The sequence below is a fragment of the Typha angustifolia genome, chromosome 9 (assembly GCF_048772165.1).
Source record: "Typha angustifolia cultivar Huaian chromosome 9, ASM4877216v1, whole genome shotgun sequence".
Classification (NCBI taxonomy): domain Eukaryota; kingdom Viridiplantae; phylum Streptophyta; class Magnoliopsida; order Poales; family Typhaceae; genus Typha; species Typha angustifolia.
Window position 1 is genome coordinate 4,840,085 of NC_133247.1, and position 12,810 is coordinate 4,852,894.

Genomic DNA, 12,810 nt, shown 5'->3' on the forward strand with positions numbered 1-12,810 from the left:
TCAGCAAGTTAAATAATTTAGCAAATATTTAATCTCAATTTCAGCAAATTTAATTCAGCAAATTAAATAATTCAGCAAATATTTAATTTTAAATTCAGTAAATATTTAATGTCAATTTCAGCAAATTAAATAATTCAGTAGATATTTAATTTCAATTGCAGCAAATATTTAATCTCAATTTCAACAAATTAAATAATTCAGCAAATATTTAATCTTAATTTTAAAATAATTTAGCAGATATTTTATTTCAATTTCAGCAAATTATATAATTCTACAAATATTTCTTCATAATTTCAGCAAATTAAATAATTCAGCAAATATATAATTATAATTTTAGTAAATTTAGTAAAGAACAATTTGGATTTTAGTGAGTTATTATGTGGAAAGAAAATTAGTAAAGAGAAGAAAAAGAAGAAGAGATTAGATCATTAGAGAGAAGAACATCAAAAGAAAATTTCTTCTTGACTTCCATCGAAAAGAAGAGATTAGAGAGAGAGAGAAAACAAAAAAAGAAACTGAGATAAAAATCTAGTAAAATTAAAAAATTATATACTGAAGTTCGTTGAAGTTCGCCAGAACTAGATCTGCGTTGTTGGAGTTCATCGGAAGCTTGGAGCTAGATCTCTCTGTTAGAACTTAGAAAATGAGAGTAAAAAAGTAAAGTAAAAAAAGTGGAGTGGTCTAGCTTGGCTTGCGGACATCAATAATTGTTGTCGGCCGGGTCGGGTCTGACCTGGTTTAAATTAAAACTGGCCGATCTCACGAAATTTGTTGCCAACAACCAAGTGCAGCATGATAGGACCAAGCACATTGAGATTGATAGTTTTTTTTTTAAAATCAAAGAGAGCTGGATGGAGGATTGCTAAAGCTAAGTCATGTTCCGACTGAAGATCAAGTGGCAATTGCCTCACAAAGGATCTTAGCTTGTTAGGTCTTTCTAGATTATTTGACAACATGAGCTTAGTTGATATGTTTTGCTCATCTTGAGGGTGTGCTGAGAGTTAGATTAATGCAATTATGTAATAGGCCAAGGGGCCATCTGAAAGATGTATACCACTGTATAATTCTGTTGAGCAATAGAGAAACATAGCTTTTTGACCTAATTATTCAATTCTAATGTATTCCCTCTTGTACTTGCCCATGCCATGCTAGAAACCATGCTTCTTGCTCATATTAAAATTTCAATGGATTCCAAAAGTTGTGTTAAAGTAAAACATGCTTACCTTTGTCTCCAAAGTTAATTTTCACATCCTTTTGTTATATCCATATTAAGATGCATGAGTTACTTATCTTGTTTCCTTCAGTTGATTTGATTTGGCTTGAATTATTCTTGGTGAAGACAGGTCAATTTTTAAATTTCATGATGAATACATTTTCTGCACGGGCATGTCTGGGTGTGCTGCGCAAACCCATACAAACCCACCCCTCCCTAGGGCAATCTCATGACCTAGCAGAGAAATGCTTTGGTTCATGAAATTGGGTGGCTGTAATTGGTCAGATAGTAACTAAAAATAATTTAGCCTCAAAATAGGTAACATGGCATGTGTATATCCTTATTATAAGAAAGATCAAGTTTATGAAATTAATTGGTAAAGTACAGCATAATATAGCTACCAACTATTTCCAGTCTCTCTTTAACATTAAAAAAGAAGAGAACTGACTGAATAATTAGAAAGAACAAGTGTTCCTTTCATTCTGCCATTGCTGAAACAAATTCATCAAGGGTTTGTTGTAGCATTGAGCTCAAGGATTAAAAATTCCTCTTATACATTATTACCTGTGTGAATATCCTCTAATCTTAGATACTGTGATCTGATGCACTTGAGTTTTTCTTCACAGCACTGGAGATATAAATAGAGCAAATTATAGAAGTTTGTCTGCTTATTATATTTTCACATTTTTTTTTATTTTTCTGCTCTTGTTTTGACGTTGATTCCAGTCTGTAAGAAACAAGATTCCTACTATGTGTGGTAGTAAATTATAAAAGTTTCTTACTTTGGTCTGTGCTGCTTAATAGCAGTAGCAGGGAGAAGAACTTATGTTAGATAATTTATACTTTTAGTTCGATCTAGACAGAATTACATAACCATTTTCTACAATAGAAGGTTTCTTCCTGGCCATATGAATTTGTTGGCCTGATCTCTTATGATCTTTTTTGTGTTTCCTCAATCAATCTTCAGATTTTTGCGTTTATTATATGTAATTTTTCTGCCATTCTTTTTTCTTATTGTTTTAATACTGCCCAACTGCTTTTGATAATTATTCTATTGAGTCTATTGACTTCACAATGAAGTGGAAAAAGCATTGCATGTCTGTTTATGTAGATTAGTATAGAATTTGTAATGCTTGAAAACATTTGCAGAATACCCTAGTTAAAGAAGGAAAAGAAATGGCATCTTTGCTGTACACATATCGCAGCTGTGTTAAAGCCCTTCCTCAGGTTCTGTTTTACATTCCTATATCTTCTTCTTGCTCTACAATGATTTCATCGCTGTCCTCATCATTAACGATAATATTTAAGTTATTGTTATCACCTTTCTTGAACATGACAGTCTCTTTCACTATATGCTTGGTTTCCCGTAGTTTGGAAATTGGAATTTATGGCTTTTTACTACCAATGCAGCTACCTGATTCCATGAAGCATAGCCAAGCAGACTTATATTTAGAGACCTATCAAGTTCTTGACTTGGAAATGAGTCGTCTACGTGAAATTCAGAGATGGCAAGCCTCTGCTGCTTCCAAAGTATATATCCTCTGGCCAATTTTCTGTTAAGTTTTATATTTGTTTTTCCTTTTTATTCATCTCTTGTTGCTTTTTGCCTTTTCCTATTTAGCTCCCTGATTTTGGTTTCAAAATATCCATTGGTATACATGCGTATATATAATACTAGACTAAGTGAGATAGAGGTGACTGTGGATTTGCCTTCTACCACTTCTCAATGAAGATGAGTAGATGACTCTTGTAGTATATCTCAAGCTTATGTTCTCCACTAGAGATATTCTTTGTTAGAAATTTTGCATTGTCTTGTTGTACATGAAAATTTTCTTGGTCAAAAAAAGTAAGTACATCTTTAATGGTTCTAAGCAACCATCTGTGGCGCGTACTTGTGGGAAGTGCAGTTGTGCCCAACTTCTTCATGTTTTCATGAATCCTCATGACATATGCTTCTTCCTATGACTGCAATAAGCTTCTCAAATGATATTTTTATGCTGCTTTTAATTGATTAATAATGTTATTTTTCTTGAATTCCATGAAGATGCAACTTTGATGGTTATTACACCTTTTTTTTTTGGTATTGGGATGATGATTATTATTTTTTCTTGTGGAGTATGAATTAATTTGTAGCAGTTACTTACTTCATTATGCAATCTGATGCAGCTGGCAGCTGACATGCAGAGATTTTCTAGGCCTGAGAGACTGATAAATGGACCTACAATTACTCATTTTTGGTTTGTTTTCCGCTCTTGATCATTATTATACAGTTTTAGTACTTCGTTTCAACATTTTCAATCCTTGGATTATCTTAGGTCTCTTTACCCAAAAAGGTATGAAGTTAATAGAATAGTGGCCATAGAAAACAAGGATCGATTAATCTGATTGATATTCTTAACGGAGAAACTTGTGACATCGGAGATGGTGTTTGTTCTTGTTCTTGAGTCTTTAGGGTATCTTGTTTGGTTATGGGTTCTTTGATTCTTGAAGAGTAGTTATGCATATTTATCTGTTCTGCTTGATTTTTTTTGCATCTATTATTATTATTATTTTTTGGTGCAGGAAACCTTTGTTCTCTTCATAAACATGAAACTATTTAATGTATTCTTGAACCCATTTTTTGTGCCTTTGTGAGTATTCTTGTAAGCATGGTGTCACAATTTAATTATTACTGTTCATCTAATTTTTATGATTGAGTTGGGATGCTATAATATAAAAGATTAACATCAACATTATCTATTAGCTTAAGTGAATAGATGTACAAGATAAGGACAGATAGGACATCATTAAACCTTGATGAACAAGATAAGGACAGATAGGACATTATTAAATCTTGATGAACAAGATTAGCTTTTTAGCTCTCTTCATGTGCTCAGTGAATGACTACTGACTAGTTTGTGCATATGAAGTTTTGTAACGGACAAGTGTAGACCAGTATTTTGCTTTTCAGACTTTGTTTTCTTGTTATGTTGTGAGGTCTTAATGAACTATGGAGTAATAAACTGCATATTGCATGGCATGATGGTAATACTTTGTTAACACACCAACTGCTATAAAAGCTGAACTTTTTGTATTCTAATACTCCTGATTGTTGGGCTTGAGACATTTAACAAGTTAACTCAACTTAAATAGGTGAGGATATTTTTATTTGATTGACAAGACAGTATGGTAGGACTTGAACTTAGAATCTCCTATTCTAATACCATGTTAATTCACTCACTACTCGTAAAGCTTAGAGAACAGCAATTTTTATCTTTTATATTCTAACATACACAAAGTCACATGATTAGGTGATCTTGCTTATATTCAATATATTGACTTATCTCATGTGTGATTTTTCTTTTTTTATGCTTGAATTTATTATTTTACTCTTGATGTTGCTTCAAGTCCATTTTTTCTCTATCCAGGTCTATGTTGAAGTTGCTTGACGTTTTACTGCAACTTGATCATTTGAAAAATGCAAAAGCAAGCATACCTAACGACTTTTCGTGGTATAAGAGGTATTATTGTATGAAGAATCAGCGTCAAGCATTTGTTTGTTATGTTCCCAAGGAGCTGTACTTTGAAAGTTTATTGTTGTTGGGAATAAATGCAGTGAAGTAGAGTAGTATGACAATAAGAGAAATTTATTTTTAATCCCCCAATATTGTGATTCAAACCCTACAATTTTCCTTATTTCCAGATTCTTGCTGTCATTTGCGGAAACTGTTGACAGAATAGTTTGTTAGACAGACTCGAGAGTTTTAACTTTACCATCCATATTAGGTTACCAATGATTTCTTAGGTTTACCGGACGAAGAGTATCTTTCATGTGGCTTAACTTGGAGAGGGTATTTTAGGTACTATATTTAGTTTGTTACAAAATTCAAAATTTTAATTAACTCTGAAATTTTCAGAAGGCAGAACTGAGTATTGGAAGCTTGAAACATAAGGTTCAAACTATATTATCGCTATAATGTGGAGGCATGAACTTGATTAAGCTCATGGAAACTTGGGAACAATTCAAATTGAAACTTTTCTGATGACTCTTATCTACTGTATTGTGGGCTTGTGAGAACTAAGAAGTACTGATGATTTAAGTTTGTCTAGTAGTAAACGTGTTAGGCAGTAAAGTTGAACAAGTCCCTATATTTGACATTGGGAGTTGTGTATATGTAATGTCATAGAATAGTTGCGTGACAGCGTGAGGCATTTGAAATACAGGTTTGCTTCTTGTTGAATAATGAGAAGTCCTTAAAGAGTAAAAGTGACGCCCTATTTCTGCATCTCTATTTGGTCTGCCTCATGAAAAATGATAGGCTTAAGAGTAACTAAGAAAGAGTTTATAATGGTCATTTGATAGCATAGCTCTTTCTCTTCATGGTCTCCTTTCGAAGGAAAGGCATTTGCATTCTTCATCTGGAGTTCCTTGATTCAAGTATGTACCATTATTTTCAGAACAGTCATCCGAAAATGACTCTTACAAAGGAAACAATAGTTGGATCCATAGGCTTTGAAATTAAAGGAAGTCAATCTTTCATTATGGATGCCGAATGAACTACAAAACTTTCAGAGTTGTTAACTCTGTGTGCAATATGCATGTTACATCTAGTGAGATAGCAAGAAAACTTAGAACCATGGAATCTTCTCATATGAGAAACTTTTGACTTTTCTATTTCAAGGTTGCAATATACTTGGGTAACTTAAGGGTCTATGTGGTGAAACAATAGATTCACATGGATAGTGCATGGTGCTTCTTTTGATGATAATTCACAATAAACTGAATGAGCTGCAAGACTTCTCATCTATATGCCACTATTCATTTGAAATGCCTTCTATAAGATGTAAATACGTGGAAATTACATGTTGGCTTGGAGTATTTGACCAAACTATGCCTCCTCACAAACTAATTTATTCAGACACTCCACCTTCTAAACTTATTATCAAAATGGGTCTATTTTCGACTCTCTTCCACCTCACGGGTCTGATAGGAAGACGTTGATCTTTATTGTACTTTATCCCAAATATAATATGTTGATCTCATTAGCGCTTTACGTAAGAATTTCATATAAATTTAAGGATATATAAGAAGAGTGAAGAGGGTGAGAAGATTTGATTTGTGTTTATCTCATGGTTCCAAAATTCGGCGGATCTCGAGGCAAACAAATTTCAGGTTGGATCTGTTATTGATTCGACCCGCATCCGGCCCGAGGACATTAGATAATTGATGGCCCCATCTTCTTACTCTCTCTTTCTCTTTATCTCTCTCCCAAGCAAAAGCACTGGTGCTTCTCCGATGCAAATCCGGTCACCATTAATTTATTGAACTTTGATGACATAGATCCGGCTTTGGCAAACTCTGACGACCTTGCGAATCTCCTTTTTTCTTGCATTTCTTCTTTCCCTCTCGTCTCTTTTTTTTCTTCACAGTAGAAGCAGCAGAACTTTGTCTTTTCATTTTTTTTATTTTTCTTTCACACTCTCTCCTACTCTCTTCTCTTTACTAAAAATCACTGCAAAACAGTGGTTTATCATTTTTTTCTCATTTTTTCTTTCGGTTCTTTCACTCTCTCTATCTCTCTCTCTTGCTGCAGTTTCTTCACTGCTCTGCACTTTAGAACAGAGAATCTCTTTTTTTGAACATTTTGTCTTTCTCTATATTCTCTTTGTTGTAGAGTTAGAGTGATTAGAAGGGGAGATTAGAGAGAAATAGAGAAAGAGATTATTATCCTTAGACACAAGTCACAATAAGAAGGTCCGTCATATGATATGACTAATTTGATGCAATTCCTCTTTGGAGTACGAGGTTCTAGATGTCAGTATTATGGTAATTATAATGGCAACAAGCATAAGAATTTACTAGATCCAGCTCGGAATTTATCCTGATTTTGAGTAAGTAAATATTTTTTCAACTTTTAGACTTCATAGGTGAGTAATTATTATTTTCTTACTTTTATGTTATTTTTATAAACTTTTATATTCTGTATTGTTAAATAATATTTAGAATTTTACGTAATTAATTGATCTGATATAGTGATTGATACAACTGATATATATTGTGTGTTTAGAGGACCGATCTCGATTCCGTTATCGGTACTTGGAATCTTAGTTTATCTTATCAAGATTTGAATCTAATCTGTTTCTCTAGTTTATCCAATTGTGACATAATAAATCTCTATAGTTATCTAATTAACAAATAAATGTAAATCAAGGAACAATCTTCTAATCCTCCACATGTACTCTTAATAGGAATAAAGCGTCGATTAGATCAACATTCTATGTAATGTGTTACGAACCATATGTAGAACGATTCACTAATGGGGAAATTATGAGATTTTAAGTGGTGATAGCTTCATGAGTTAAGGTTCTTTTAGCTTTGTTTGTGTTATAGTCCAAACGTCTGCTTCCTGATCTGGATCGAATGTAGGAAAGTAACCCGCGCAGTTGGGGAAAAATATTCACCAATTATTCTACCATAGTTAGAATATTACGAAACCCAGGGTGATCGATTCGTAACTTCCTGATCTACGTTTTTGGTATTTACGCCCTTCCAAGATTTTGACTGCAACTGGGATGAAAATACGTAAAAGTAAGGGTGGTGGTGGAAGTGACGAGTGGTGGTGGTGGAATCGAGGTTAGGGATGATAATGGCGATGGGGGTGGACGGATTGTGGTGTTTAGGAGATGAGGATGAAGGGAAAAGGGGTTAAAATCTCCAGGAGGAGGGAGGACTCGATAAACGAGGGAGGTTAGAAGATCACTAACGTCGAGATGGCGTACGACTAGGACTTGAACGAAGGGGAAGGAAGATTAGGGTAGGGAGGCGAGAAAGGAGATAAAACTCAATTTTCATTCATCATAATGTTTTTGGTTGTCATCCACACTTTAAGAGACTAATCAAATAAGCAAAAAATAACAAGTAATAACTCTAGAAATAATAAATTCTCGTCGATCGCATTCGAACGGAGATGTTGCATTATCTGCCGATGTGAACGTATGCAAGTGTTCGAATGGGGCGTTCAAACGTGACCCCCTCGGTCCGCGTTTGAATGCGACATACAGAATCTTTATTTTTCTAATGGAAACAACTAGAACAAAATAAGAATAGATCCTCATAGGTTGTATCTATGTTCAAGATGACGTAGTGTGGTCTGAATCACATCAGTTTGATTGGATTTAAAAATCAGAGTATGAATTTATGGTTAAAAGGGTGAGGGAAGGTCAAAAAATGGGGTTGAAATGAATTATTCGATGTTGTAGCGGTCATCGGAGAGTGGCTGACGGTCAAGGGTAGGGTGGCTCGTGGGTAGAGGTGTGGATTAAGGTTTGATAGCTTGGAAAGGTTCTATGGTTAATATCTACTCTTAAAAAAGTAAAAGACGATCTAACAACTATGAATAAACAACAAATACGAGATAAATAATTAGTTATACTCAATATGCATTCTGCACATGATAATTAACCTATAACCGTTCCTATTTATAGGAGTAGAGTCATAGCGGATCGGATCTAATTCGTGTTATTGAACTTCCATCCGTTTTAATTTGAAATTAAAAGCAATAAGCAAAATCAATTAAGTAGATTCGATTTGACTCAACCTAGCTGTCTCTCGTGGTTGGATCATTACAATCCTTCACATATATGATACTGTTCTTAAGGTGACTAGTAAGCAAGCTTGACCTTCTGGTTCACGTCATGCTTGTGGGCCGATGTGTCTAGCACACGTCGTACTCGGACCGCATACAAGTCCAGCTCAATCAGTTGACCTTCGGTCGTTCTACTAGTCATCTTGGTGCTCGTACTCGGGCTAAAGTTGCGCTATGAATTTCCAACTAATTCAAGCAAGGTAGTCAAGCTTGTTCCTGAAAATTTGTCTACCTCGTGATGCGTGCACTTTATCTTCTCCATAGAATTGCCCTAATCATAACCTTAACCCTAAGGCCAAATTTATGTTTAGGCCTAAGGGGTCTGCCAAGGTTGCATGGGCGCTGACAGTGACAGGGTTAGGTCGTGGGCCATCGGTAGTTGACCTCTAGCAAGTCCCTAGGGAGGTGGAACGACGGCGAGCGACGACGGAAGGAGATAATCATGCTTTGGCTTGGTTTGTTGTAGGGGCGGCCACGGCACATTGCCAACGATCTCGCTGGCCCCTAGTGGTCGCAGTTTGTACCCATGGCCCCATTGCAGCAGAGCAGTAGCGGCAAAGAAGCCCGAGGAAGCCATTCCAGCATGGTATGGCTCAAGCACATCGAAAGGGAAGGTGGTTGCTTGGGCATTATTAGCTAGCGATCGAGCAAAGAAAGCCGGCCATGACCGCTAGTGGCCATGAAAGCCGAACTCAAGGCCACTTGCCATGAGTTTGCTACAACGTGGAAGGTCATTAACGACAATCTTTTGGCCGGTGTAGTGCATACGGTGGCCATGGCTTAAGTGCAGAGAACCCAAGGAAGGACTGATAGTGATCGTTTTGGTCGAGCAATGCGTATTGCCACTGATAAAAACCTGGCGTTGCAGCCCCTAGTTCCATCGCGAGTGGGGAAGATGACTTAGGAACCGTAGCTGTTGGCTGCTCCAGCCACGCTGCTGCTTCAGAATGGGTTTGTAGGGGTGAAGGGGGCTCCACTGTGGCCGGAAGAGGAGAGGAGTGGTTGCCATTGTTTGGGCCTCCTCTTCCCCTCCCTCACAGTTTGATTTTTTCTCGCCATATAGGGACGATTTCGATGTGGCCCTAGCCTAGGGTGGTGGTGTGTGGCTAGTAGAGCCTCTATCGAGGCCTAGATCGAGTCATTCAGGAAAGTTTGCATCTCCTTCAAGTTCTTGTTGAAATTGGTTAAAAATTCTTTAAATTTTGCCTTTGCCCACGCCGGTGGCTCATCGACGACAATGGTTGGTGGTGGCGCTGGAGAAACTTCCACGGGGATGTAGATGAGTTCTCGATCCTCTATGGCAGCAATCTCCATCAGATTTGCCTTTGATTGTGTGTTCACCATTGATCGAAAAACGGTGGCTCTGATACCACTATTACGAGCCAGATCTGGAACAATCTGCTCATAGAAATATTATGAGATTTTAAAGGGTGATAGCTTCACGAATTAGGGTTTTAAGTTATGGCCAAAAGGGTGAGAGAACAAAAGGGTGAGAGAAAATTGAAACAGGGCTGAAACGAATTATCCGACGTTATGGCGGTTGTCAAAGGATGACAGACAATCAAGAGTGGTGGAGGACGACTGTAGAGTAGGGTGGCTCGTGGGTGGAGGTGTGAGTTAGGGTTTGGTAACTTGGAAGGTTTTAGCATTAAGATCTACTCCTAGGAAAGAAATGATGATTTCCGCTATGAATAAACGATAAATGCAAGATAAATAATTAGCTATAAACTCAATATTCATTCCACACATGATAATTAACTCATAACTACTCCTATTTATAGGAGTATAGTCATAGCGGGTCAGATTTAATTCGCCCTATTGTGCTTATCTCCGCTTTAATTTGAAATTAAAAGCAATAAGCAAAATCATCTAACTAGACTCGACTTGACTCGACCTAACTGACTTGACTCTTGTGGTCGGATTGTAATATAATGTGTTTAAAATAAACCTCTTTTGATATTAGTATCCAGACCATTTGGGTAAATAAGTTTGTAAGGAAGCCCAATTTGGTCAAAATCTTTGTTGGCTTATACTATATAGTTTATTCTCAGAATCTCAGTAACCCGTGGCTTCTCATGCAAATGACTTGTATCGTCTGGTATTATTGTTTGTCATCTTTAGTCTTCTCATTGGGCCTTTTATAATAATGTAAACCATTGATTTGGTTCGTTGTTACTGTTTCCGGAATGTACTGACTACTGTTTATTTCTTTCATATTTACAGAACATTTACTCAAGTAAGCATTCAGTGGCAGGATACTGACTCAATGAGAGAAGAGCTAGATGATCTGCAGGTCACTAGTTTATTGTATTTCTTTCTCTTGATGGACCACAATTCTTTGTACTTAAATGTTATGAGGTGCTATCAGTTGAGATTGTTAATTTTCTAGTTATGTATGTTTACTGTCTACATGAAACTTATTGGTCTTGCTTTTGATATTTGCAGATTTTCTTAAGCACAAGATGGGCTATCTTACTGAACTTGCATGCTGAGATGTTCCGTACGAATACGTATCCTGCCTTATTAGAATGACTTTTACTTGAGCAAGTCACAAACATTAATGAAATATGAAGTTGCATGCACTTCTTCTTTTTCCACCACTAATGTTCCTAAGACAATATATTTGAGTTAATACTGCAAATTTAATGACATCAAATTAGGAAAGCACTTATCAGAAAGAAAAAAGAAGAGGGAAGCTAATGGCTTTTTATCGAATACAATATTCTCCCCCTCCTGCAACCCCACCCCCCACCCCCCTCTTTTTTCCTTTTAAAATGTGTTGCAGTAGCACTCATTGAGACATTGGTTTTGAGTTCCTTCACTAAACTGCAGTGTGGAAGACATTCTACAAGTTCTTATTGTATTCTGTGTGGAATCATTGGAGTTGGACTTTGCACTCCTTTTCCCCGAGCGTCATACTCTACTTCGTGTTTTGCCTGTGCTTGTTGTCCTAGCAACCTCAACGGAGAAAGAGAGCGAGTCTCTCTATAAGAGAGTGAAAATAAACCGCCTTCTAAACATCTTTAAGGTTTGATTGTAATCCTTTTCTTCTTTTTTTCGGAATACTAATACTATGCACTTCAGAATTTTGTATGTTAAAATTTGCAATTCTTTTTTTTATTGTCATTGTGGATGTTGGACTCAGTTAGAATAGTCTATCATATTTATATGGTTAAATTTGGCAGAATGATCCTGTTGTTCCAGCGTTTCCAGATCTTCATCTTTCACCCGCTGCAATGTTGAAGGAGTTGTCAACATACTTCCAAGGTTTTTCTAGCCAAACACGTTTACTTGCTCTTCCAGCACCACATGAAATTCCCCTTCGAGAGCTGCAAGAATATCCTATTCATTACAGTATTTATTAGAAGTATTTTTTTTTCAAAGTTGTGCCAACAGAATACTCACTAATCATATTGATTTACATATTTGTTCTTCATTATCTGATCATTTTCAATGGACCAGTTCTGTTGGCTATTAATATGCTATAATAATAATTTGTTGTGTGGAAGAAATAGAAGTCTACAAGTTACCAGTGATAGAAGTAGGTGTCCTAGGTGGATGTGCATAAGTCCGTCAATTAGTTTTAAGACATGCTCTGAGGGATGATGGAGAATTATTGTTCATTAAATAGTTTTAAGACATGCACTAAGGGATGAGGGAGAATTATATGAATTTAACATTCAGATTTCACAGGGTTTATGGATTCTTATATGCATAGTCACTTCTATTTTTATCAAATAGTTTTAACAGAGTTTTTTTATTTGATAATAAAATTTATAATTTTTATTCTTTTCTGGTCTTTCCTGAAATGGTTGCATTGATCTGAACATGACTTATTTTACTTATTATTATACCATCAATTATTGTATATTAATCAAATCATGGAGTAGGTTTTAACTAAAATTCAAATAATTCAAGTACTATAATCAAAACAAAAGTAGTTTTTGTGTTCTGGCAAATTGTTGCAATTTC

At 35.9% G+C, this 12,810-nt stretch overlaps 1 protein-coding gene across 2 annotated transcripts in view; it reads left to right on the forward strand.

The window, feature by feature from the left end:
- LOC140766969 (protein PIR) overlaps positions 1–12,810 on the forward strand; it is a 59,152-nt gene that overhangs the window by 18,668 nt on the left and 27,674 nt on the right. The window contains exons 4-11 of one of the 2 annotated variants that reach the window (XM_073106694.1): positions 2,363–2,440; positions 2,624–2,743; positions 3,380–3,450; positions 4,621–4,713; positions 11,062–11,131; positions 11,284–11,348; positions 11,671–11,866; positions 12,024–12,175. In XM_073106694.1, coding sequence (XP_072962795.1) covers positions 2,363–2,440; positions 2,624–2,743; positions 3,380–3,450; positions 4,621–4,713; positions 11,062–11,131; positions 11,284–11,348; positions 11,671–11,866; positions 12,024–12,175 — 845 coding nt within the window. Of the gene's footprint in view, positions 1–2,362; positions 2,441–2,623; positions 2,744–3,379; positions 3,451–4,620; positions 4,714–11,061; positions 11,197–11,283; positions 11,349–11,670; positions 11,867–12,023; positions 12,176–12,810 lie in introns of those variants that run through there. The other variant, XM_073106695.1, reaches the window with a different exon arrangement.